The following is a 26,331-nucleotide window of genomic DNA, read 5'->3' as shown; positions in this document are numbered from 1 at the left end:
TTCATTCATTAATAATCAAGCACGAATTAAGCATGTCCTAAGCTCAGGGCTCGGCTACACGGTTGAAACCAGACCACAGTAACCCCAGTTCTGTATAACAAGGTTAACATGTCATTAAATTATTCCCCAGTAATGATCAGCTAACAAGCTGGTTGACTGGCAACTGTGTGCAGATTTGTCTGTTTATAGGGCAAGGCTAGCTCAAAAAAACTTACACCCAGAGGTGTTTCTGATCGTTAGTCTACCTTCATTTCTACAAAAGAGGCGGACAAAATATTAGAAACACCTCCCGGTATAACGCAACACCACAAACATTTAACAGCACCACAAACTGCAGCCTCCCAACGCACAAAGAGCTGAATCAACACCTCTCTTAAACAGTTTAAACAAAAACTGAAAATCCGTCTGAGCTGGGTTTTAAGAGGGGGGAAGAAAAAAAAAAAACCTCCTCCTTCCAGAAACTGAGAAGAACTGACACCAGTTTAATCCCTAAAGATTTTTAAAAACATTCTTCAATCACAAACATCACAATGAAAGAAATTATGCAAATGGAATTAAAGTAAAACAAAGTTTTATTTCAAGTAAATAAAGCTTGTGTTACTGTGAAAATGACTTATCAATTACAGTCTGATGATACAATATATGGCTTCATAAATCAGCAGTGTTGATATTTTCACATGTTAAACTGGTTTCTTAATAACCGAAACCACAGGACTGCAATTTACTCAAGTTAGACACCTGCAGATGTTTAGTTACTGGTGCCGGTTGCTGCAGAAGCCTCCATTAATCAGATGATAACAGAAATATACAGAAGAGTAAAGAGTAAAATACCTGCGGGAGTGCGAACAGCTTTTATGGCCCGGAGTGTTACGTCACATTTTCTCTCCTTCCCAGTGGGAATTCAGCGCTTTGTGTATGGTCATGTTATCTGCAGTGGCCTGCCTGAGGCATCGTTGTCGTCGCAGGCACTTGGTCATTCGGGGACTTTGAGCTGACTTGAGATCGGCTGTGCTTTACCCGTTTTCTGCCAAAGCGACCTACCTGAGTGCTCTTGACCGTCTTTGGTTCAGCAGCTTTTGAAGATGAGTCGGCGCGGACGCGGTATGCAGAGCAACACCTAGGAATCACCCAGGGAAATTACCGAAAATGATCTTCGCCGTTTATCTACGTTAAGTTTGGGAGGACAGTGATTTATTTACACCTATTAATGCCAGTAATCGGCAGCGACCTCATCAGTTTCAACTGCAGTTATTGGATAATAGAATTCTTGGTCCTTACCCTGGGGATGAGCTCTGTATTAAACAGGGGAGCCGTGTCTTCCCGCTCTCGCTTTCCCTCTGTGGTGAGGAAAACGCCCGTAGGTTTCCAAATAAGGCCCGGGTGAGCGGTGGCGGTATTGATAGAATAAGACCGCTGCAGGGGAATATTTGTATCGACCTGTTCCGAGACCGTCTGATACACGCCGTTTCTCTGGCAGCGTGGGGTGGGGGTTGTCGCGAAGGGCTCGCTGATGGTAATAAGCCCAGAATGGAAGGGAAAGCGTAAAGATTTCTCCACGTTTCAGCTGTCAATATATTCTTCTTCCCTAAATGTCACCCAGTTGTGCCGATTCAGGGCTCTTCGTCAACTTTTTAGGAGGTTTAAAAAATTTTTTTTTTTTCTAGCACAAAAAAATATTTGGCACGGAGATTAAAAATGCGTTCATTAGTGTAGAAACATTAGTTAAGAGATTTACGATGAAGATTCTGAACAGCTTGGCGTCTTACACGAGGACATTTACTTGACTTTTTCTTTTTGCTGAGGATTGTCTCAGTGCGACTCGGATAGATTAAGGCCATTTGCTACCTCTCTTACTGCTACATACAGTAGATTTGGCTTTTCAACCAAGACTGGCCACACTGAATATGACAAATCTCTTTTGAGCTGCTGAACGTGCTAACTGAGCTGCGTGGGTGAGTTATAATATACCAAGTTCTTCTGCATGGTGCAAATGCTATCATTTTTTTTATTCACATGAGATAGATTTTTCAAATATATTGTCAATTGTATGCGCTTGATTGTTTTCGTAGTTAATTGAATGAGCCTTCAGCTAAACAGGGCTTCAGTTAGATAAGAGGCAGAAAAACAAAAGAGTGAATTCTAAATTCACAACCTCCTCTCTGTCTCACACCTCATTTCTCTATTTTCCTCGGTCGTGCATCACTTCCAGGCTAGCCTTCCGCCAGTCACCCCCCCCTCTGAGTGTGCTTGGTTTTTGCACAGAGACCTGCTGAGGGGTTTTCGACTTGATAAAGACGTGCTGTGTTTGTTCAGTTTGTTCCGGCAACAGAGAGGCCGGTGGTGTGAATGTGATTCAGCTGGCTGATTCAGCCCATTAAATAGCTCTTTGAAAAGAATGGGCTCCTGGCTTTGGCTCCCTACTGGCTTCCAGTCCCGGGATGCACTGTATGCCTGGCACCGAATGGAGACAATGTCTTTTTGCACTGGTGCATTGGGCACGTGACCGCTTGCTGCTTGACAGGTGTTTCGATAGGTAGAAGCTTGGACAGGGCCTGTGAAACCTGAAGGTACCGATCTGCTGCAAATGACAAATTCAGCCCCCTCTCGTAGGTTGCCTTTCTTCCTCTAGCTTCTGTTGCTCAGCCAATTTACATGCACACAAGAAACCAGGTTACTCAGGAAGCTGGATCGTGTGGTTACGTGTTCTGTGGTAGGTCAGCACCTGCAGCAGGGCAGCAATCACATTTCTCCCTGATCCTGATCCTGTTTTGGAAACATGTCTGACTTATTTTATCTGTAGTAATGTTACAATATGCAGCTTTCTGATTTCTTTGTTTTGTGGGTGTGTTTGTGTGTGTGTGTGTGTGTGTGTCAGAGGGCAGACGTACTGTAGCAGTGAGAGGACAGACTTTGTAGTGAGAGCACAACTCTTCCTCGTAGTGTTGAATGTGTATTAATTTTACAAATAGTTAAATGTTTAACAGTGGAAGGGGACTTATTTAGATTTTGAGAGGTGTTGTATGAGTTTCAGTTTTAGTTTAACTTTAGATTGAATTATTTTCAATCTGAACATGCATTGCTGTGTGTAATAATCCCCCCTTTCTCCAGGAGAAATCCAGCAAAGGAAATCAGGTTCATCTAATCTCCGACCCCGATCACCGAAGCCAGGTTTCTCCTCAATATGATGTTTAAGAAAGCGGGTTATCGCTGTTGTAAATCCCGTTACTTAAGTGCACGTAAATGCAGCGAATGGGTTTTCCGAACGTCTGAGGATCTTGCGTCAGACTCTGACACGCGTGCTTTCAGATGCTCCACAGTTTGCCCACTGGCCCGGACCACGACGTGCCTAAAATGCTGTATGGGTTTCCCCCAAGGCTCAACATTTGGCCCAGTTTCGATCAATTCACAGTGTCATTCTTTACCGTTCCTTTTTGATGCTAATGACACGTAGCTGTATGGTTTGTGTGTACACACTAGGCCTAATAATATGGACACCCTGCACTAAATATTGAATGAACCGTGTGTCTGCCTATTGGCCCTGAGCAGATACCATCCAGATGGTAAGTATTTTGGTGGTTACACATTTTTTGTTCTTCGGGCTCAGTGCTTCAGTACATGAATTAATGAACACTGTATTAAAGTGCCAAGTCTCAGCTTTCGTTTGAGTAGCTTTACAACAATATTGAAAAACATTTGTGTGAGATCAGGACATTTTAACACATGGTGCCCAAATTGCAAGGGGCCAAAAATAATTGGACGCTTGGCTATTCAATGCTTCTTGGGCAACCTCATCTGTCAGACATGGTGGTGGATCTGTTATGGCGTGGGCAGTTATGGCTGCCAGTCGAAATGGCACACTGGCATTCACTGAGGATTTCACTGTGCACACAGAGAGTGCCGGCAAAGAGACGTGGCCTGTAAAAAGTTAATGGATTTTTTGATGCCCGCAATATTACGTATGAAACTGCCAATCAGATTTATTTACTTATTAATCGAAGGCGCCGGAATGCCGGTCGGGATTGTTCTGGCCCACTTTAAACCCTGAGCTATTTTGATTCATGTAGGAGCAGCGGCGCAAAGCTCGAGAGAGGGCCGGCTGAGGTGGGATATAAATCAGAGGATGATTAACGAACTCTCGCTTAGCCAGTCACATCACTGGTCTCGTCGCTGCAAAACAGCTTTGCCAATCAGACGCAAACTCCTCACCTTCCGCAGTCCAGGTTCAAAACAAACGATTTTGTTTGCAATCAGTGTAACTTTGTGTTCTTTATAACCGTCACTGATGTACGGAAATCAGAGGCTTTCCTACCTGGCATGAGTGCCTACTACGACATAAATCAAACACCAACTCTGCCGTTGATTGAGTCTATTTTGGTTGAGCCGTTAACTTCTGACAGTATCAGCTAGTATTCTGTCATTTAACAAATTTGTCAGAGATCTCAGATAATCTTTGATAAGTGCAAATACTTCAGCTGAGACCGAATACTTGGTCAGTTTTTCTTTCCTGCATCAAAGCAGTTTCACTGCTAAGTACACACTCTCACACTCTTTCCTGTCAGAACACACAAACTTTCAGGCCGGTGGCACATGAGCTGGCAGTGGCCCCCGACTAGGGAGACGCTGCCTTGTCAGAGCTGTGCGGGGATATTCCCATGGAAAAGCTGTGTCAAAATCGAGGAGAGAGGGCTGAGGCACGCTGTTGCCGCCACAGACAGGAAGGCACGTGAGTGGAGCTGATGGAAACGAAGACACTTTACTCTCGGTTCTCAGGGCGCTCTTCATATAGCGCAGGTCTAGACTGCACTCTTCATAATACTATTTACAGAGACCAAAAATTCCCCCATAAGGAAGTGAAAACAGCTGCACGCCTGGAAAGTATATATGAAACGTTTTGTGTCTCTCTCACCACCTTTGTCAAGCAGTTCATATCTTCATTCAACATATTTATAGTCTTAACATACTGCACTTTCCATTTAAGGTTCATTCAGACGCTACTGAAAAACATTTGCGTGTCCTGAGCTGTGTGTTTTGAATTTGTAACTATAGTGAACTGGAACATGTTTTTTTTTTTTTAAATTCCAGTGGTATTGCTGTCATACTCCTAAGTTTTACTGAGATATACCTGTATGTATTTTAGGGCTCCAACCAACAATAATTTCGTCAATTAATTAGCAGAATTGTTTTCAGAATTAATCGTTTTTCTACAAAATTGTCAGCAAATAGTGAAAAAATTATCCTCACAATATCCCAGAGCCCGAACTGACATTTTCAGATGTCTTGTTTTGTTCAACCATAGTGATACATTCATTTTGATATCGCATGAGACAAAGAAAAGCAGCAAATCCTCACAGATTAGAAGCTCGAACTGTGCAAAGTTGATCATTTTTGCCCAAAAATGACTAGTCAGTTAGCAAGATAGTTGTTTGATTGATTTTCTGTCAGTCGACTAATCAATTAATCAACTAGTTGTTTCAGTTGTAATGTAGTTTTTTCCTTTCCTCCTTTTCCTTCTAAATGAATTTACTCTAATTAAATTTAATAACTTACTATCATTGTTCTGTATTTGAGGAGACAAATACAGAGATAATGTGGATGTAATGCAGCAATCTTTTTATTTGTTTATTGCAGTTGTAGGCTGAGCGTACTAAAGTGCCATGAAATTGCCCGGGTCTAAAATTACTTCAAAGTCTCTGACATGTCTCACTCTTGTGTTCCAGCACCGCGTTTTCCAGAGATCACTGGGAAACCAAAGTTGTAATGTACCGTAACGTTTTTTTTTCGTTTCAGTTTTCTGGACAGTAGGTGTAGTTTGAGCTTGTGTAGGTAGCACTCCTCTTTGTACTCTGGTCTCTCGAAAACAAACTGCCGTTGCTGCTGAAATGTTAAGATAGTGCGAACCTACCCGAGGGGCCAGGTGCAGATTCAGAACTAAATGTGTGTTCGCAGTCTTGCACCAGATTCAGGAACCCCTGCGTGCTCTGCGTTAGAAATCAAAGTCAACAGTTACCAAGAGGTTATGCACCTGTTTGGAGAAGAACTAGACTTGTTCTGTCCCTGGTTTTATCATTCACCAGTAATGTCATCTATAGCAAAGCAGTGTTGAACTCAGTGCAAGACAGTAAGTTGATGCATTTACAGTGTTTTCTATTCTCACATTATCTGCATGATAGACGTGACAATATGTAAATCCGTGTATTTGATCTTGAGAAAAAAACATGCAGCACACACATTTACTCTACATAAATGTTGAGGCAGTTGAAAAGCTGCCCAGATACCCTCCTCGATGCTACCTTTGACCTGGTCTCCGTCGCTTTTCTGTCACACAGCTCACTCAGAGCGAGTACCATGTGGAGGCACTCATTATCTCTCAGAAAGTGGAATATTTCTTCTAATGTATTCATCACATCTGGCTCCAGATGTTAAGAACTGTGAACGTTAAAGGTTTGAGGCAGCGGGTAGACTCCCTGTGCTGTACTTGTAGTGACGGGGCGAAGTACAATGAGCACTTACTTAATGAATTTCTCCAAACAAAGATGTCAGTGTTGGATACAGACAGCAGCAGCTAAACTAGTCCCTTTGTTCAACTGCATAGGGGTGGCTCAACAGGGCATAAAATCTCTCAGCAATGGGTGATTAAAAGAGATTGACTGTTTACGGCCAAAAAACCAGTTGTAGTTTAAGTTGGTAGAGAACGACGGGCAGGAGAGAGAAGGGGAAATGGAAATGACCACTGGTTCGCATGGATGCCCCTTCTTTGCGTTTTAACTCTCTCTCTCTCTCTCACCTTCTTCCACAGATAGTGTCCAATGTGCTAATCTTCTCCTGTACCAACATCGTGGGAGTGTGCACGCATTACCCCGCTGAGGGCTCCCAGAGGCAGGCCTTCCAGGAGACCAGGGAATGCATCCAGGCTCGCCTCCACTCCCAGAGGGAAAACCAGCAGCAGGTGAGGGAGAGAGAGAGAGGTGGGGGGGGGGGCCCTATGTTTTTTTTTTTTCATATACTAAACTCCTCAACTCCTGTAGGTTTAAAAGACGGCCATGAAAAGTGTGTACAGTAGCTGGCTCCCTTGTGGAGCATGGCAGCTGTAAAATGTTTGTTTAACACAGTAGCAGATTCTATACCGGAGATATAGAACGGGCTGTGTGACATATTTTCATTGTCATTTGAAAGGGACAAGTGTTATAGACAGGTGTCCCATTCACAGAAATGAATGACCATGTTTGCTTACTTCTTATTGCTCATTTCAGTATTTGAGAATGGTGGTACTCGCTGGATAAATGTTTTTTTTTTTTTTTTTTAGATGTACATTTTCATGGAAATACTCCTCCTTGCAGTTCCATAACTTGCTTATAGCCTTAGCTAAGGGGAGACATGGAATTCCAGAGTGAAATGGCTGCTGTTAAAAGCAGTAATAATACTAACCTGGACTATACCGATACGTCTGTGCTTGTTATTGGCGAACTGATTCCTGTGTCTAAACACTGCCTGTTTAATTCCTGCGGCCATAAGAATGTGCCAGAATATAAAATATGCTGGAAACTAGACGGAATGACCCTACATAATGCGTGCCAGCATTGTTTATATGCACATGAATACAGGAATATGTTTATGTGAGATACATGCATTCTGTATTTAAAAGTTTATAAGTAGAATTATTTAGCAGCTGCAGGGGAACATCAGAGACCGTACGCACGCACATTATTCCCTGACAGACCTTACATCTGTTTGGCTTTTTTGTCCTAATCATTTAAAAAAAAGTGATGCATTTTCCATCCACAGTCATCAGTTTGCCTCCTCTGTCAAACCTGAATTACGAGTACGTGGCTGCCCGACATACACTTAACCATCAGCAAAGCACTGACTGGCAGAGTCTTGCAAACGGTTTCCCCCTCTCTTGCCATAACATGAAATAGCAGTGAGCTGTCTTACAATAAACCAGGGGGACTTTCGTCACCGATTTAGGGGCAAAAGAATCCACCGGGTTATTAAAATCCAGATCGGATTTAATTGCCACAGCTGAGACACAGCTGAGTCACCTTGGTTGTTGTTTTTTTTTTTTTTTTCTTAAAACTTCCCAAACTGGACCAATAAAGCTCTACCTGACAATTTGTGGCTGGTCAGCTCAAACTGTACTCTGTGCAGGAAGGGATATGCTATTGTTGGGAAAAAGAATATTTTCCACCGATCACTGTGGAGGCAGGTAGTTAGAGTGGGGAACTTCTTCGGGCTTGTTAGTAACTCTGCCTCCTCTCAGACAGCCAAAGCCTCCGCCTCTTAATTTACTTATATTTGTCCACTGAACCTGTCCCCCCCCCCCCACGCTTTCCTGCAGGAACGTCTTCTGCTCTCAGTGCTTCCCCGCCACGTTGCCATGGAGATGAAAGCTGATATAAACGCCAAGCAGGAGGACATGATGTTTCACAAGATCTACATCCAGAAGCACGACAACGTCAGGTAACATCAGGGGCTGCTCGCCCCAAGGCGAGGAAGAAGTGGGATGATGGGGGGGGGGCAGATTAAAGCTGCTATAAATAGGACCTTTTCTCAACATCTCCACAAATCACCTCAAGTTACGTGGTTCCTCTCGAAAATACAGTACAGCCACACAAATCAAGATACAAACCATCGCACGTTTTCCTCACGAGGCACAATTAATGCTCTGAAAATTAATTTACAATGTAAAATTTTTCTCTTCATGCGAAAGCGTGTTTGTTGGCTTGCATTAAGCAGGTCCTGGCCACAAGGGCAGAGAACTTTGACTTAATCTGTCTTTTGTACACAGCAGTACTGTGGTATGTTAACTTTTCCATAGTCATCGTTTCGGGAAAAAACAACGTACCCGGCTCCATTGAGTCACATGATGGTTTTGAGTTTTTACGGTGCTGCTGAATCTGATTCAGAAAAGTCAGACCGCTGAACTCCTAGTGTGGGTCAAACATAGAAATTTGGACCTGCTGTAATAATACACATGATAACCCTAACCCTAACACACCACTGAGAATCTCTTTCAGCGCAATTAAATGCGATCCTCCTGCTGCTTTGATTGAAGTTTACCGACAGCCGAGATGATGATGTGATTTTTTATTTCAAATCAGGCCCCGATGAACTTAAACGTGAGTTTAAAATTTTGGTGCGACAGAGCTGCACAATAAACTACGATTTTAATCTGGGTTAATCCTGAATGGTGCAGCCCACCCACAGACAGAGGCAGAAGAGGAGGGAGAAGTGCAGGCGTTGCCATGACAACTGGCTGCATGGTATTTTCCCAGAGTGTTTTTCACCTGTCTCTACATACAGTATCAGCAACCATACAGAGTGTGACAACATTTGCAATGTAATTGAAATATTGTAAACTAAAAATGAAAATAAATAGTTGCCGGTCATCATAAAACAAACCTTTTACCTTTTTAAAGAACCTATATTCATCTGTTGCAAAATGTTATATTATTTCAAGAGATTTGTCTTTACGAGGCCTCTTTCAGCCTAGAAAGGCAGAAAAGCGTTCTGGAAAAACTTATAGTATATTAAAAAACCCAGGATTTGTGATGATATCCAAAAAGTCTCAAAGTTACTTCCACACAATTATAGATGCATGTTTGCAATATTTCCGGCTTTGAAGCTCTGAGTTCTACTTTCTAAATCATCAGGAGGCGGTGGAGGTTTTTGCAAAATCACACCTCTGCTTCAAGTGTGCCGGCTGACTACTCCACAACATCAGTTAGGCTCAGCAGAGGTGGTTTGTAAGACTTAATGTAAGACATACAGTTGAATGCAAGAGTTAGGACGCCCTGACTGAGTAGGGGTGCCCAAACTTTTAGCACATACCACAATTAAGTTTTAAGTTCCATTAAATGAAACGGAACGGCGCAGTAATATTTGTAGAAAGGGTCATTTTTTTTAATGTAATGGATCCCATGTGAAAAACTATTTTTTGTTTGGTAACTCTCCGACGTCATCCAGCCTGGTGAAGACGGTGTCTGACGGCGGTCCTCTCTGCTAGTCCTGATGGCAGCGAAGGCCGAAGGTAGGCCGCGGCAGATTGAACGATCGGACGCTTCCATAGTGCTTCAAATAGTGTTTACACGCTGCCGACGTCTTGCTTTTGTCGTGGACCCCCAGCACGTATGGAATTTGCGTCACATGACGATGGGTGGTCATGGACAGAGAGAGGAGATCATAACTCCCTGACTCTTTTTAAAGATAAGCATTTGGCTGTCTGATGTGAACGGCCTCTTCGGTCTCTCTCTGGTCATCCGCTGGCTCCTGGTTGATGACTTAGACCTCTTCCTTGTCAATGCTTTGACCAAAGGCAGCGGGTGTTTCGCGTTTCCAGTTTTCATTCAGCCTCCTGTCTCCTGTCCAGGGTCCTTACAGTTTACTTACTTGAGAGTGTATGATGTGGGTTCGCTCTGGTACCTGTGTGAACACTGATCATTAAATTCAGCTCATCAAATAGGAGATGACTATACACCGTGTAACCCCACAGGACAGATGCAGTTGAAAAACTGTGGTCAAGTTTGGCACCACCTTGTGGAGCAGGAAAACAATGCACCAGGACGATACTGAGAAAATGACTTGTGAGTTCTGTGTGTGTGTGTGTGTGTGTGTGTGTGTGTGTGTGTGTGTGCGTCTGTCTGTCTGCATGTGCGTGTGTGGCAACAGCAGCCTCAGTATCAAACTGTGGAGAGGGAGTTTTATGGCCTGTAGCTGTCATAGTCAGGCGGCAGCCCAAACCTCGGTACATAATAGGTGCTATTGAAGCCCTTTATCACTTTGATGTGTCCCTTTTTAGTCCTCACGGGTTAGAGCATCAGGTCACGTACTTGGAGCGCCTGCACACAAAAGTCTTTTCATTGCTATTAAGGCGATCATTATCAGGAATTATCCTTTTTAGTTGCCTACGTTTAAAAGTTTATTACAAGTAAGAGTGCAGACATTTCTGGGGCATGTGACAGAAGTTACTGCTTCTGACACCAGTGTGCACCAAGCCACATGAGAACTTGTGAATGAGTGTGTGCACGCAAAGACGTTTAGTTTATAACAATGCAGTTGTGTTGTCTGCAATTAAGAGGCAAATGCCAGGAATGTCGTGTTGTTTCTCAGTGGATTTGTCCATTACTGCAGCTGTCAGGCTTAAACTAAATTCAGTGACCTGTAATTCATTCTTACCTGGGAAGGAGTCGCCCTTTGCATGATTAGAAGACAACCGCTCAGAAAAAGCTGCAGTTCCAGCAAACAAAGCATCCGATGCGAGCAAAGCGAAAAGACAAACGAAGAAGAAAGAGAAGGCGAAGTGTTAGTTTGGTAGAGTGTCCTACTGTAAGTTTTTATGTGAGTCACCGGGGAGCAGGTGGCACATTAGCGGCGTCCGCTAAGTTCGGCTAATTTCTGTCTGTGGTCATGAGTGTGTGGTTAATGGCCAGCTAACCAGGTGTGACTAGGCCTGTCGGGGAGCGGGCTGTGGCTTTTGGTAATTGGGGCTCTGCTGAGAGTCCGAGTAACAACAGGAAGAGAAGTGACAGCTCCCACTGCTGCAACTAAAGAGTAAGAGGGAAAACAGAGGAAGGTGGAGCGGTGGAGAGGGAGTCACTCGAGGTCTGGAGCTTGTTGCTGCACTAGAAATGCATTAGAGTATATATGTTTCTGCACATCTTCCTGTTAATTCAGGAGTCACTCAAAAACAGAGGTACCAGAGTAAAATATTTTTCACAGATGAACTGTAAAAGGCACATAATTATACACTTTGATCCAACATGAGGTTACAAGTAGTTTCTAATAGTTTAGGGTACGTATTTGTACTAGTTCAGCCTGAACTAGTTACTAAAGTCAGTTAAGGTCGTGCACTGAATGAATCACGTGGGTGGTGCAGGGGGTGCTCGACTGCTGCGGAGCCCCAGGTTCAGTTCAGTTCAGTTCATGCAATCTTGCCTCCAGCTTTGCTCCGCAGAAAAACAACTGGCAGAGAAAAGTTGGTGAGGAATCAGGTCCTTGCAGCTGCCGCTTTCTACTGGTTTCTTTTTCGAAACAGCAAATCACAAGTCTTCATATGCAAATATCAAGTCCAGATTCAATTATTATAAATTACATATATCCATGGTGCACAGACAATGTATCCCACTGACTTTGTTGATTTCCTGCCTTTTTTCTAGCGCTACCACGAGGTTGACATTTGTGGTTTTGAATGACATTTCCCAAAAACCATCGGATGGATTGCCTCGAAATTTTGTGCAGACATTCATGTCCCCCTCAGGATGAATTTTAATCACGTTGGTCATACCCTTGGTTTTCATCCAGTGCTATTATCAAGTCAATATAACACATTTTCAGATGGATTATGACAAAGTACCTGCAAAACTAATGACATTCCAATAAGCCTCAGCTGGACTTTTGTGATTAATGCTAATAAACATGTTAGCTTGATAGCATGTTAAACTACATGCAAGGTGGTGAAGGTTACACAAGCTCACATTAGCATTGTTAGAAAGCCGACATTAGCATTGAGCTCTCAGCCTCACAGAGCTGTTAGCATGGCTGCAGGCTCTTAGTCCTGTTTAACATTGCTGAGACCAAGTCCTCTCAAGGCCTAATAATTAAATATGCAAGGAATATGGATACGTAAGATCTTGCTGCAGTCTCAATTATGTTTCCAGGTTAAATCATAAGAGTTGAATGGTTCAGCTTCAGAGCTGTCAAGTCGTTTAATCAAGTTGTCCTTAGGGGGTCAAGCCTCTCAGGGTAATCAAGTCCTACTCGAGTTTCAAACCAACATTTTTCTGACATAAGTCTCGAGTAGCTCTGCTACACTGTCTCGATCTGTCTACACCCTCCCTAGGCAAGAGCGGGAATTAGCAGCAACGAGGACTGCAGAGCACGGAGTGAACTCGGCATAGAGCAAAAAAGGCATCACCTCGGATTCCTTAATGTTCTAATATTCCTGAATGAATATATCATATCTTTGTCACTTGGCTTTGTCACATAATTGCAGTTGTGAAAGTACAATTCGTACTTCTGACCTCCAACAAACGGTACCTTAATGCACTTGTTCACGGTAGTGGCCCAGCGAGAGAATTTGTTTGCCCCAAAGGTAAAATTCAGCCCTACCTTTTCCCCGAGAGTGCGACATCCCACTAGTGTTTGTCCTCTGGAATAAAATCATGTCCTGTGGCTTCAGCAATGCGGCCAAAATGTGTGCTGACTAAGTTGTTATGCAAGAGAGCTTTGGGACGGATGTTTTTATGCTGCCGGGTTGCCCTGTGAGTGTTCAAGAACTACTCTTGAACAGAACGCTGTGCCTGTAGCTGTTGCTGCTGTCACGTAGGCCAGCAGCATCCTGGAGAGAGACACATGGGAAGAACATTGCATAAATTAGAGGAACCGACCTTACCTTTGTTCTACAAGTTCTAATTGAAGTAAGGACGAGAATTGACACTGTACAGCAAACACACATGGTGTTAGTGTGTGTAATGCAGTTAATCATGTGCGTGTGTGTTACATAAGGCCCTTCTGCTGATGAGGTTGGAGCCAGGCCCGGCCTGAGAATCTGTCCTTGGTGAGCAGACGGCAACACACATGCATGTAGAAAAGATACAATTCACAAATCAGCTGTTGTTCACTGCCTTTATACACACGTTAAGCTCATCTAATTGGGGTGACAAAAACACACTTTGTCACTCCAAAGGAAAATTAACCTTTCAAGTGTTATACTGTCCTACCAGATGAGACCAAATTCAACTTGAAAGGATCCGTACCAATTCTAAATGACCAGAAAAAGTTTGGGCCAGACAATGATAAAAAGGACGGAGCGGTCTGAGGGGGTTTTATTTCTTTTTTTGTTTGTTTTGTTTTGCTTCGTTTTGGTCAGTTAGTCAGCCACCAGCAGACCTGTAGAGTTAAGCAGCCGGGGGCAGATAAAAGGCAGCTGGCCGGTGGTAGTGCTAGTGCCAGACGACAAGGGGTCACAGGGTCAGGCAATGCAAGGACAGCTTTGGTTCAGCTGAGATTTGACCCAGAACAGACTTAGCGGTGGTGGCTCGGCAAGCAGGAAAAGGAAATTGCCTGTATGCAGCTGTACACAAATGTTTGTTACGTACTTTGTTGGTTTTTTTGAATTGAAAAGAGGCAAATACAGCCCCTGAAGCAAACACATTAATATGAGCCTTTCTTCAGACGTTAATGGTCTGTTACGTTTTATTTCATGAACTTAGAAAATAGAAAAAAATGAAACAGTAAATGTGGCACGTGCAAAAGTATGGGCGCCTAAGTCATTACTTCGTAACCCCCCTTTTTGCCAGCTGTTAAGGATAGGGGATGGAAATATTCTGCAAATTCTGGATGCAAATGTCCTGAAGTCAGTAGAGAAAGTGAAACTAAAAAAGAGGCTGGCCTCTACAACAGGACAGTGACCCAAAGCGGACCTCAAAATACGCCATGAACCACTTCGAGTGACACAGGCTGAAGCTTTCGGAGCGGCCCCCACGGTCCCCTGACTTGAACCCGTGTGTAGATCTTAAACATGCTTTTTTTTTCTACAAGACAGGCCTAAAAATATCACAGAACTATAACGGATCTGCCGGAAGAGTGGATGAAAAATCCGAAATCAAGAATAGAAAGACTCTGAGCTAGAAAAAGCATTTGCAAGCTGTGTATCTGCCAAAGACACAGCTTGAGCCAGTAATTGTGTACATGCCACAAGCACTGGCTCAGGGCTGTCCTTTTCCTTTTTAAAAAGCCCAGCGTTTTTCATGGACGCTTGTTGGACTCACTGTCACACATTTTGCCTGATGATGATGTAATGCTGATGAAGCAGGAAAATTCAACTGGCAGTTATCCCTCAGTTGATATATTTCAACTGTACAAAACTCCGTTAGAACAAACCCCTTTTGCTGTGTGTAATCAGGTCTTAACAGTATGGAGTAGCCAGGTGTGATCATTACGAAGTTGGCGTAACGCTGGGGCATGTAAACATTAAGGTTCACTGCAATTTGTTTAATTTTTAATTGGGATACATGGAGGTTTTGTAGACACATGCGTTAAAATAAGCAAATTAAAGCACTCGTCTCTGCATCCGCACTTCCTATCAGTCCCTAGAGCGTGTCATCCTTCCTTCCTTCCTTCTCACCGCCTCCATCCCTCCTTTCCTCACTCGCCTTCCACGTCAGCCATCGCTGCTTCTACCCAGAGTGATGGACCTGTTTCTGAGCTCAAACACACACCGGTCAAGTGTCTGGTTTCACTCGACCTCCCATGCAACAGTTCACAGAAAACAATCAATTATTCTCAGAAATGTGTACCCCAGAGTGGGGACTCTTAATCCTTTTCAACTTGAGATCCAAATTGAGTAAATTTAGGAATCTTGAAGCTCAAGTTCATTAGAACATGTTAGTGCACTTGACATGTGGGCAGCCAAGAGAAAAAAGTCCGTGAACCCTGTAAAAAACCCTGCTGTAACACAGAAGACCCAGAACACAGCTCGCTTTTACATGCGTATCCGAACATAAACTCCTGCACGTCCTGCCCACACATAATCTACAAGCACACGCTGATCTTGGCTGTGTAGCAGGCACCCACCCTGTGAGATTCACGTGAGCTTGTTTGGTCTGAAACCTTTTGTTATTCCTAGCTTTCTTCTTCTTCTTCCCGGGGGTCTGTCTCAGAAAGCCACTTCTACTTAGTCAGGAAACTGCTGCAGTATCTGGCTTCATAAAATCAAACGATGATAAGGCTGCCTATTCTTATGTAGCTGGATAGAGTGTTGCTAGATTGGACAATTTTCTGCTCAACTGGACTACGTTTTCTTCAGTTGGCTGGGCAAAAATTGATTTGGGAGGCTTGTTATAATTTAGGCTGCTTTTTCGTACCAATAGGATGGTTTTCCACCTACGAGAAGTTAGGCTGGTGTGGTGGTAGAGATGTGAGGCAAACACGTGCATGTAGGTGCTCTGAAAACAAAGGGAAATTCGTTACTGTGGATCTCCCCACTCATCAAGACGATGAACATTTGCAGCAGCAGGGGCAATTGTGGCCATTTTTAAAGCCTTGACACTAGGTTGCTGCAATTTGTGTCAAAAACCAGCGTCACAACTCTGTCAGATCGGAGCACACAGACATGATACACACGTTTTTAGATCGAGCGTCACTTACACTTTCCGAGGAAATCATTACCTCTGATGTGCATCGCAAATAAACATCCATAAAAACGCTTGGAAATCATAGAAAAACTGCACTCCCACTCACGAACCTGTGTGAGCAAAAATGGGGGTCATGTTGTAGCCCACGGCATAACTCGCTGAAACCATGGCAACATTTTACTTCCTGTTTTTTTGTAAAAGTTTGTAGAAAAAAGTCAGTTAATTATACTGATATTTAAGCTCAGATACTATTAGATACTATTAGATACAACATCAGTTTACTTTACCAGTAAAGTTTTTCAGGACCAAAAGCAATATATGCAGTGGAAATACAATATAAATATAATAGTACGGCAAGCTGAATTACGAAAACAGCAAAAGAAAAAAAATTAAAGACCCTCTGCTTCTCAAGTAAGGCACAGTATAAGATATGATATGGAAAACTACAGCACTGGTTGAAAATGTTTTCATATTATTAGGATACTTTATGGTAACAAAAATGACGCACGGCCCAGCAACGCGGAGCAGAGTGGGTGGGCCAAAACCACCCGTGTTACTTGCAAAAGACAGAGGGCAATGGTCTCGCCGTCTGAGTTATGAGACTTACGAGGTCCATCACATGTTTCACCTCAGGAGGAAATCGGTGACCAGAGAATAAGCATGCTTATTGAAGAAGTAAATGCCAACTGCGAGACTTGACGAGGTGTGTGGTGGAAGGGCCATGACGCCTCACAGAACAACTCCAGCCTTTCAGGGACGAGCTTGCCCGTGGGTTTTATCTGTGGGCGAACGTGAGGCCAACCTGACTGTCTCCCACAGCTGCTGCTGAGGCCGTTACTGTCTCTGCCCGCCGGCCTGGTCCCCTCGATCCTTGTTTCTTCCTGAGAGAGAAATGGGTCTGGCCCAGTGACACGATCTGTGCTGCTGCCTTGCCAGTGCTGGGAGAGTAATGAAAATGCCTCAATCACAACAAGGCCTTTGCTGTATCAGTTTACCCTGTTCTCAGGGAGGGGAAGCTGACTTTTTACAAGCGCGGAGTTACTCGCAAATGTATTATGTCTCACTTTCTCTCTCTCTCTTCGTCACGCACACAAACACTCCTGGCATGCTATCTGGCCAGGACAAGACTCATTAGCACATATGCAATATCAAATACTTTTTAACACCTGATAAGAGGCAGCTTCAATCACAGTCTCACACTTGTCACCCCCATCAGTGGCTCCGGGGTACAGTTCCCTGTATTTAAACTTTTGTCCTGTGTATCAAGCTGAAAGGTGAGAATAGAACACTTTGTAAAGCCGGTAAATACCAGTTGCCGTACTTATATATGCTCGGTTTTTGTTGATACCTCGTGTGTCGACCCGGCGCTGACACTGGGCGAGAGGCCCCAGACAGGTCGCCAGTCTGTCACGGGGCCGACGTATGGAGACAAACAACCAGTCACGCTCACATTCACACCTACGGGCAATTTAGAGTTGCCAGTAAATCTAACCTGCGTGTATTTGGACTGCGTGAGGAAGCCGGACTATCCCGAAGCAAGAGTCCCGGGCCGATTTTTATTCCCACCCCGCCCCTGGTCAGAAATCCCTTTTGATTGAATAGAAATCAGTAATCTATAGATCTCTAAGCATAACACTGGTGTTTGTTTATTTTAATATTATCAAAAACTGAAAAATTGTGATTAAAAGGACTACATAAAACAACAAGTTTGTAGTGTAAGAAACAGTAATATCTGTGTAGTAACAGTCTGATGTTCCAGTACCTTAGGCCTCTGCGACAGAGAAGCACATGCCCAGGAATGCTCAGTGACGTCCGTCTGACGTGGAACTACTCCTCGTCCATCGCTCCATCCAGGAAACTGGGCCCAATAAAGTGAACGGATGAAGCATGAAATTGAAATCTGTCTCTCTTTTGTCTTTGTATTTCTGCAGCATCTTATTCGCAGACATCGAGGGTTTCACCAGTCTGGCGTCCCAGTGCACAGCGCAGGAGTTGGTGATGACTCTCAATGAACTTTTCGCCCGTTTTGACAAGCTGGCAGCGGTAAGGACGCGATCACACGCGTGTGTATATGCCATGCGCGCAGACTGTGCTCACATTTCAGTTTTCATACTCTTATTATGCTATGTTTTATCTTTATTTTTGAGAACGATGTCTGTTTAGAGGAGGATCACAATGGCAAATGTCAAAGACAGCTATTAAGAAAGCAGGCTAGAAAATTATTTATTGTTGTCAACGGGCAGTAAATATAAAAGTGCGTAAAAAATCATTTCCAAGTTCGCAGCACACGTCAGTTTCCAAAGATAAGATTAATGAAACATGGCTTGTTCAGGCGCGATACTGTGTTACACTGGGTGTTACTTATACGCGTTTCGGTGTGTTCCCGAGAGCCGTCTTCCTTCTGGTGGCTGCGAGTGAGGTGAATAACTCGCTTATCGAGGGTTAAACAGTGACTCACCTCAATAACGCAGTGGTGGCTCACTGTACATCCTGCATGTGACAACGGGTAGAGAAAGACTGAATGACTATTAAGACCGTTTATTTAATCTGTGGCTGCAACAGCATCTGAAGTAATGCGGATCGTCCTCATATCTGCAGGTAGACCACGTTTGGCTCGGTCTAATCAGTATGCTAGTTTAAACACCGGTGAGGTTATTGTCTCCACGGTGTAACGATGAAAACTTTTTTTCCGATGGTGCATAACGTTCCTGTTTCAAGGCGCATCTCTGGTGTCACTGAGTTTCATGCTCAGATTAAAAACTGCAGCCTGGTGTCACCCCGACTGTGCACAAAATACATAATTGGCGGATGGCCGTGAGACCACGAAACACTGTGTGCGTTCACGGTCCTTTCTCATAGACTAGAGGAGCATAGACTCTTTAGGGTTGGAGGAGCAGTAGACGGGAGCGTGCTCCTTGAACCTCGGGTGTTCACAAGGAAGACTAGAGGAGGACGGGCTCTTTTCAAGTTCCAAAAAAAAGCTATTCTGAAGCTGGACAGGGGGAGCAGTAGCTGCATGGCAAGTAAGACCTTGAGGTGTTTGAGTTTTGTAACACCTCCACTGTCTCAATATTGGATGTATTATTGAGACACTGGTAATATAGAGGTAAATAGTCCATGGCATGGGTTTGGTCTTTCAGCATAATATTTTAAGGACATGTTGACAAGTGCTGAGACAGTCATCAGACAAATCGCAGCGCACAAATCCAATGCAGCTGCCTCCACGGGAGGGGAACACAGTGTTCCACTCAAAACGAATGAAACTTTCAGAGCCAACGATGGGCTTGATGCAGCCAGCGAGGACACAGTGCGACTCGAATTGACACTGAATATTGATACTTTACTGCATTTGACCTGTTGTCCCTGTTTTAGTATCGGTTTGTTCAAACCCTAACCCGGATCCAAGGTTGTGAAGTATTTGGTACGAAACAACGGTATGGTCCGTATCAGGCATGCGCTGCCGCGACATGGGGGTCGCTAGATAAATCGGAGGGGTCACGAAACAGTTAAAAGGCTAGTAAAGCAGAAAAAAACATTTATGCTGTGCAACATTTCTCCCAATCTTTGCTTTTTGACTTTTTCCCTTTTGAATTATTGGATCATTTTACTCTCTCGAGGCCTCTAAAACATATTAAATTGAACCATCTGAGGAGGAATAGTCATTCTTTGGGCGTAACTGGTCACGGCCTGTAAATATGTACAAACTGATGAGGGGCTGCAAGAACACGGAGCTTTGTTCTTAAGAGTGGCAAGCCAAGAAGACTGGGAACCAGTCCTTTAAGAGCACGTTAACTTCTAAATTGGCTAAATCCCTAATTTCTGAAAAAGCTCGGTTTGCGTGCGAGATGATGTAAGTAAGGCCAAAACAGAGGGGGAAAGGTGCATTTTCAACCCGAGCTGCTCTAGTGTTTGGGCATTCTCCTCTGTCTTAAACACAGTCGTTAACTTTATTTGGTCCTTATTTCAATGTGGTTACTTACCTACTTGAAAAAAAAAAAAAGCGTCACTCTCAGCGGTCTGGAGGTGTCATAAAGGCTGCTAAAACACACTTTTAAGATACAGTGCTAACATAAAAACAGACATTTACACAGATTTTCCATTTTCCATCAATCAACACATTTGTTTATAGTTTATATTTCTAATATCTGAACCACAGCTTCAAAGGCGCCACATTCATGAATATTGATATTTTTTTTTCATCTCCGCCGTTTGTCCGGCTAATCCTCAACGTATGTAATTTGTTTTTGTGGTAGGTGAAATGCTGTGCTAATCGATATTTTCTGATTAGAAACTGGCATAATGGCGTCATAAACCAGAAACTTCGCTGCCGACAGTTTTATGTCCACGCCACAGATGTACCTTCTATCTGTGTATACTCATGTACAAACACACACGCACTCATTCTCTGTCTGTGCTCTCGACACAGTGGGTCTTTTTGTATTTTCCCAGAGCCATGTGCGTGAGAGATACTCAGGTGGCTATCATAAGACACAGTGTTCTCCCGAGCTCCACGGATCCACAAACACACACACACACACACACACACACACACACACACACACACTCACACACACACACAGAGCCTATATTATTGTCGTCCCACACACTGCTGAGAGTTCTTTGAATTCTTAGACTAATGTGTAAAATCTATGCTAAATGGCGGTGATTGTGGAACTCCTGCTTTCCATGTCCATGTAACACTTTTTCATAGCTGCAAACGCAGCGTCTTCTCCTCGCAGCAGTTAGTCGGGGAAAAGATTTAGCTCTGGGGCTGAATGTCCATCAAAGGTTAAAAAACAACTTCTCCCGTACCTCTACTGGTATCTTTGCGAGCAGATAACTTTGGCCTTTTCAGCGAAAACAGCTGCTGGGAAAGAGGCTGAGAGCAGTGAAAGTGGACAAAAACAAGTGTGACATTTCTCTCTGAGTTTATCACTGTGAGCAACAGCTTTGAGATAACACATATTCATTTTATCCATCGTTAATATAAAAACACTGATTCAGTTAGCTTGAAGTGCTCTTTATTGTAGTTCTGAGAAACAAGTGTGTTCGAATGCCTGCTTACTTCTAAAAGTATTTTTATCGTATATTCCTGATTAGAAAATGTTATGTTACTGTTTTGTTGTTCAATGCTTTTCCTGTGGTATTAAAATTACTATCCCAGGAATTAAATCACTATTTTCCCGGGGAAACTGTGTTTTCTATGGAGAGGGAAAAAGTACACACATTCAAAAAAAAAACTTTTCAAGAGGTGGTCGTGCAAAGTTTGCTCACAATGTTTTGTTTTTTTTTTAAATTCAATTTATTGTTGCTTTGCAGTGTTTCAAAAGCCATTAGCTGCAGCCTGTGGATTCACATTTTTGCTGAATTAATGAAGTCTAATTTTAAATCGAAACTGCGGCTAATTAATCAGGCTAAAAAGGCTTTTATTTTAATTAAATACATAAGGTTATGCGGTTGGTTATATTACCAGTTGCTCTTAGAAGTACACAATCTTTGACTGCAAGCCACCATTTTAACGTGACAAGTGATCAGAAGAAATCCATTGCAGCTGTAAAATCGATCGAGTGCTGAAGTTGGTCTTAGCTACAGCAGTTGCATGGTTGTGGTTTGTCTAAAAATCCCAGGTCCCACAGGTCCTACCCCACCACCTACAACAGCCAACGGTATTTAAGGGTGAATAAACCTATGGTGTGTAACTACAACAAACGGCACAGCATCCGAGGGAAGAAATGAAACCCAGTTCCCCTTCAATTTTGAGTCGGTGTACATTGACAGTGAGTTGTTCTTTCCTGACAGGAGAACCACTGTCTGCGGATCAAGATCCTGGGAGACTGCTACTACTGTGTGTCTGGTCTGCCGGAGGCCAGGGCCGACCACGCCCACTGCTGTGTGGAGATGGGGTTGGACATGATAGAGGCCATCTCGTAAGTCGCCCCGGGGTTAAAGAGGGATCGGTCTATTGTAATGATAAGGGAAGCTCTGGTCTCCAGTTTGCATCACAGTATGTCCTGTATAGTGGCACGACAGTCAGTGGGAAAAGAGCACTAGATGGTTGAAAGGATGATTTCCAGATGCAGCTTTAATTACACTTTGTGGAAGTCACTTATTATGCTGTGGGAGCGGAAGCAAATAACAAAACTTGTTATACAGGAATGCTTTTACTGCTACACATCCAAAAAACTACTGGTCCCAGAACAAGACGGACAACCCGAATTCCGATGTCATTGTGCTGTTCAGGGGTTGAGGTTACAGTGTGAAGCTTGAGGCTGACACACTGACTGATGGCAGTGAAGGAGGTCAAATGTCTGTTCCTCGCTCCATTAAGGGCCTGCGTGCTCCTCTGTGCTTTTTATTTTTTCCTACAGAGCCTCAAGTTTCTAAGCTTTTGTAGCTGATCTGCCTTACTCTGCTGCTTTTCATGTGATCCGAATGAGTTATACTGGCTTTTTTATTGGTGAACAATGGTCACAGAACGGGGATTAGTCCACTGGCATTGTTATCTGGTTGTTAACATGGAAAGACTGCGTGGTTGCAGCAGCGGGGAGCGTGCTCTTTCCCTGCCTTTTTCTCCTCAGTCTTGTTGTGGCAACACAGGTAGTCTTTAACTTTGAGTCTACAGTCCGTGGCCACCTCGTCAATCACCATCAATACTTGTGTCCCACTTCACACAGTCAGAAGACGCCTCGAAACGTTTACTGCATGTTTTTCCGAGATGATCACTGATTCCCTGCTCGAGTCAGTTTCTATTCCACAAGCTATTTTCGGCTAAATAAATGTCTGTTGTGGTCCTCACTACTGCAGAAAGATCACACGAGGAACTCATCCAACATCCTGGTTTGGCTCACTATTTAGACTTGGTATCAAATGGTACTTCCACCTAAACCACAACATATTTTCTTAAGTATCAGTGGTATATAACCATGCAGTTAGTTTCAGTTTTGTGGACGTGCATGGAATTTGTAATGCTCAAAGCACTGAAAGTTTATTTCTTTAAGAACTCAGCAGCAACTTGTTATTCCAGAAACTGTGTCCCAATTATATTGGATAAGGCAGAAAAGTAATGGCTTTACACACCTTTTCAAACACCTGGAATTTGTTGCGGCTGTTCCTGTGTCATAAAAGCGTCTTGTGCAAGTGATGTATTTATTAAAAAAAAAAAAAAAAAAAAGAGGAGGCAAGGAGACCTGCCTTCCTAGCAAGAGCAGGGATGTTATTGTTACCTGAGTAGAAAAAAGTACCACTTATGGAAACTTTATCACCAAAAAAAAAGAAAAATTCAGCCAGGAAGATAGTACAGTACTGGAAACACTGGTAGACCAGTGATCTCTGGGACGCCCCAACGGCCAGCATGTCTCAACGAAGATGTTGGCGACGTTAGAAGACCATCACTCTTGGTAATCAAAGATTGTTTGACTGATTGTTTCCTATGTCTCTTGCAGGCTGGTACGGGAGGTGACCGGTGTGAATGTGAACATGCGAGTCGGTATCCACAGTGGCAGGGTGCACTGTGGAGTGCTGGGACTCAGGAAGTGGCAGTTTGATGTCTGGTCCAATGACGTCACATTGGCCAATCAGATGGAAGCAGGGGGCAAAGCTGGGTATGCCTCGCCAGATATGGTCAGGTCCAAAGCAACTACACTGGTGCACATTTATGTGGGTGTTGACGTGCGGTGCTCTTGTTTTCAGGCGTATTCATATCACTAAGGCCACTCTGAATTATCTGAACGGGGACTACGATGTGGAGCCGGGAGCAGGGGGAGAAAGGAACGCCTACCTGAAGAAGAACAACATAGAAACCTACCTCATAGTGGGCTGCAGTCAGAAAAGGGTGCGGTCCTCGCTATTGTCTGAATTTTGGCAAAGGCCAAAGTGTCCACGTAAAAACATACACCATATCTAGAGAGGTTTTTTTTTTTTTTTCAAAGCCACGACAAGCTGACGGACACTTAGCCCTGACATATTATCACCTCATAAAATTGCTACGGCCACTGTGTTGGCAAACATTACACATTAGGCAAAACCACAGAAACATTCCTGTGCAGGTCGTGTACCAACCCATGACTCTGTTTAACCCAGAGTTTTTGGTTGGCTTAGACTGAGACTTAGCCATACACTAAGTGTGCTATAGAACCAAAGCAGTGAATTAAAAGAGGCTAAAAAGCCCGGAAGAGCTGCAGATCTTAGGGAAGATTCTCTGTGTTTCATCAGAGATCTAGATGCAATGTTAAATGGGTTAAAGCCCTTTGAATCGATGCAAATGCATCTACTTTGAAAATGAAAAACAGGTGAAAGCCCTTATTATAAAAATACCATTTGCAGTGCAGACTTTCCGTTGTGTCACCGTGTATTGGCTTGTAAAGGTCTAATCTGCAGCCTCCGGCCTGATGGTACGTGTATGAGGGCCTGAAAAAAACCCAATGCAACTTTCCAAAAATCCTCTGAAACCATCGCGCAAGCCGGTCCCTAGCGCACATATCGGTGTTTACAAACTAGGGGGCTCTGTCACATGTGAACTGCGTTTCGCAGAGGAGTGAGTTCGTCTATGCTTCACGGCGTGAGCTCCAGTTTGTTTATGACTGTGCTGCTTTTATCAGCTGTCTCTGTCCTTCAGCACTATCACAAGCTGTGACTATAGATAGCTTGTCATGTGAAGTGATATCTTCCTCTCATTTCGCTGCTCATGCTCTAAGACAGAAGGAAGATTGTACAATCTAATTACTTTGGTTACTTTTCATAGTTCTATTTTTTGAAAGATAGGCCCTAGAGACACTATGCAGTCCTAATGTCAGATCTGTAAGAAATAAAATAGTTACAGATTGTATCTCAGCAAACCATCTCTCCAAAACAACACCAGAAGCTGAATAGAATTATTTTTCTGGGGCATACAGAAACATGCAGTATTCTCACCGTTGGATGAGTAAATACATGTTTAGCGTCGGTGTCTGCGATGGGAGCAGATTGTACCGCAGGTTTTACGACCATATCCATAACAACACTGCAGCTGATGACAATCCGTGTTTGTTTTCTGCTGCTGCCGCTTCGGTTTCGACTGCGTCTCCTGTGGTTTTCTGGAGACAAGACATCAGGAACAGGCTTGTTAATTGTCAAGCGTGAACGCCGCTGCTACAGCGAAGCATGTCCTACAGACCGTGTTTATGGTGTACCTCGGCATTACGATTTGCACGTGATACAACCGGGCCATTGGTCTCTTAGAAATGTGAGATCGGGATGGAAACCGTACATCAGCTGTTTTCAAACAAACGCAAGAGCTTTATATAAGACTGTTCTCTTCATTGAAACGACTGCATGATGCAGATATTCTCAATGTTGGACCCACTTAAAACTTTAAAAAAGACCGCAAAAGACGTCAGTTGATCTAATTTAGATCCTGTTAAAGCTTTAATCTAATTCAATCCGAGTGAAGCAAAACCTAAAAAGCAAAAAGCAAAAAGATTAAGTAACTATCACTGTCAGATCAACACTGGGGAGCAAAAAGTACAATATTTCCTACTAAATGTAGCGAAGCAAAAGTACAAAGGAGCATTCAATAGAAATACTCAAGTAAAATACAAGTACCTCAGAAGTGCAGATAAGCACAGCACTGGAGTAAATGTGCTGAACACCACTGGAGGTAAACAGTGCGTATAAATACAATGACCACCGTCCGTTAGAGGCAAGATTGTCATCTGTACCCAGTGTTGCCAAACTAAACAAGAGAGTCTGATTTTGCGTCTGTAAATAAAGTTTATCATTTGTTTGTTTTTCTAAGTTTGTCAACATGTGACGAAGGCGCTCTGATATCCATTTCTCTATCTCGATCTGTTACAGAAGGAGGAAAAGGCGATGATAGCCAAAATGAACCGACAGAGGACCAACTCTGTCACCCACAACAGCGGCCACTGGACCGACCGGCCGTTCTACAACCATCTGGGCGGGAACCAGGTCTCCAAGGAGATGAAGAGGATGGTGAGGAAAATTTAAAAAGTGGCCATTGTTATATTAAAAGTGTCCTGGCCGTCTGCTTTGTAGTGTTCCTATATTGCCTCTCGGTCCTGTGAGAGTGCCACAGCCAGGTGACTCTCAGGCCAGTACCCCATCTCGCCTCTCATTTGCTGGAGAAGCCAGCACATTGTTAATACCCACGATCCTTTGATCTGCAGCCCTGATAGGCAGGAGCGATGGCCCCTCACGGCCCACC

The 26,331-nt window shown here is 43.6% G+C and overlaps 1 protein-coding gene across 2 annotated transcripts in view; it reads left to right on the top strand.

Annotated features, from left to right (window-relative positions):
- The window catches only part of adcy5 (adenylate cyclase 5), an 80,932-nt gene that overhangs the window by 33,772 nt on the left and 20,829 nt on the right, over window positions 1-26,331 (top strand). For both annotated transcript variants that reach the window (XM_040148638.1, XM_040148637.1), the window contains exons 2-8: window positions 6,797-6,946; window positions 8,336-8,457; window positions 18,062-18,173; window positions 21,930-22,057; window positions 23,573-23,731; window positions 23,820-23,961; window positions 25,962-26,099. In XM_040148638.1, coding sequence (XP_040004572.1) covers window positions 6,797-6,946; window positions 8,336-8,457; window positions 18,062-18,173; window positions 21,930-22,057; window positions 23,573-23,731; window positions 23,820-23,961; window positions 25,962-26,099 — 951 coding nt within the window. The remainder of the gene's footprint in view (window positions 1-6,796; window positions 6,947-8,335; window positions 8,458-18,061; window positions 18,174-21,929; window positions 22,058-23,572; window positions 23,732-23,819; window positions 23,962-25,961; window positions 26,100-26,331) is intronic.

This window comes from Xiphias gladius, chromosome 16 (assembly GCF_016859285.1).
Source record: "Xiphias gladius isolate SHS-SW01 ecotype Sanya breed wild chromosome 16, ASM1685928v1, whole genome shotgun sequence".
Classification (NCBI taxonomy): Eukaryota; Metazoa; Chordata; class Actinopteri; order Istiophoriformes; family Xiphiidae; genus Xiphias; species Xiphias gladius.
Note: the sequence above shows the minus strand (reverse complement) of the source record. Positions and strands in the feature narration are given on the sequence as shown.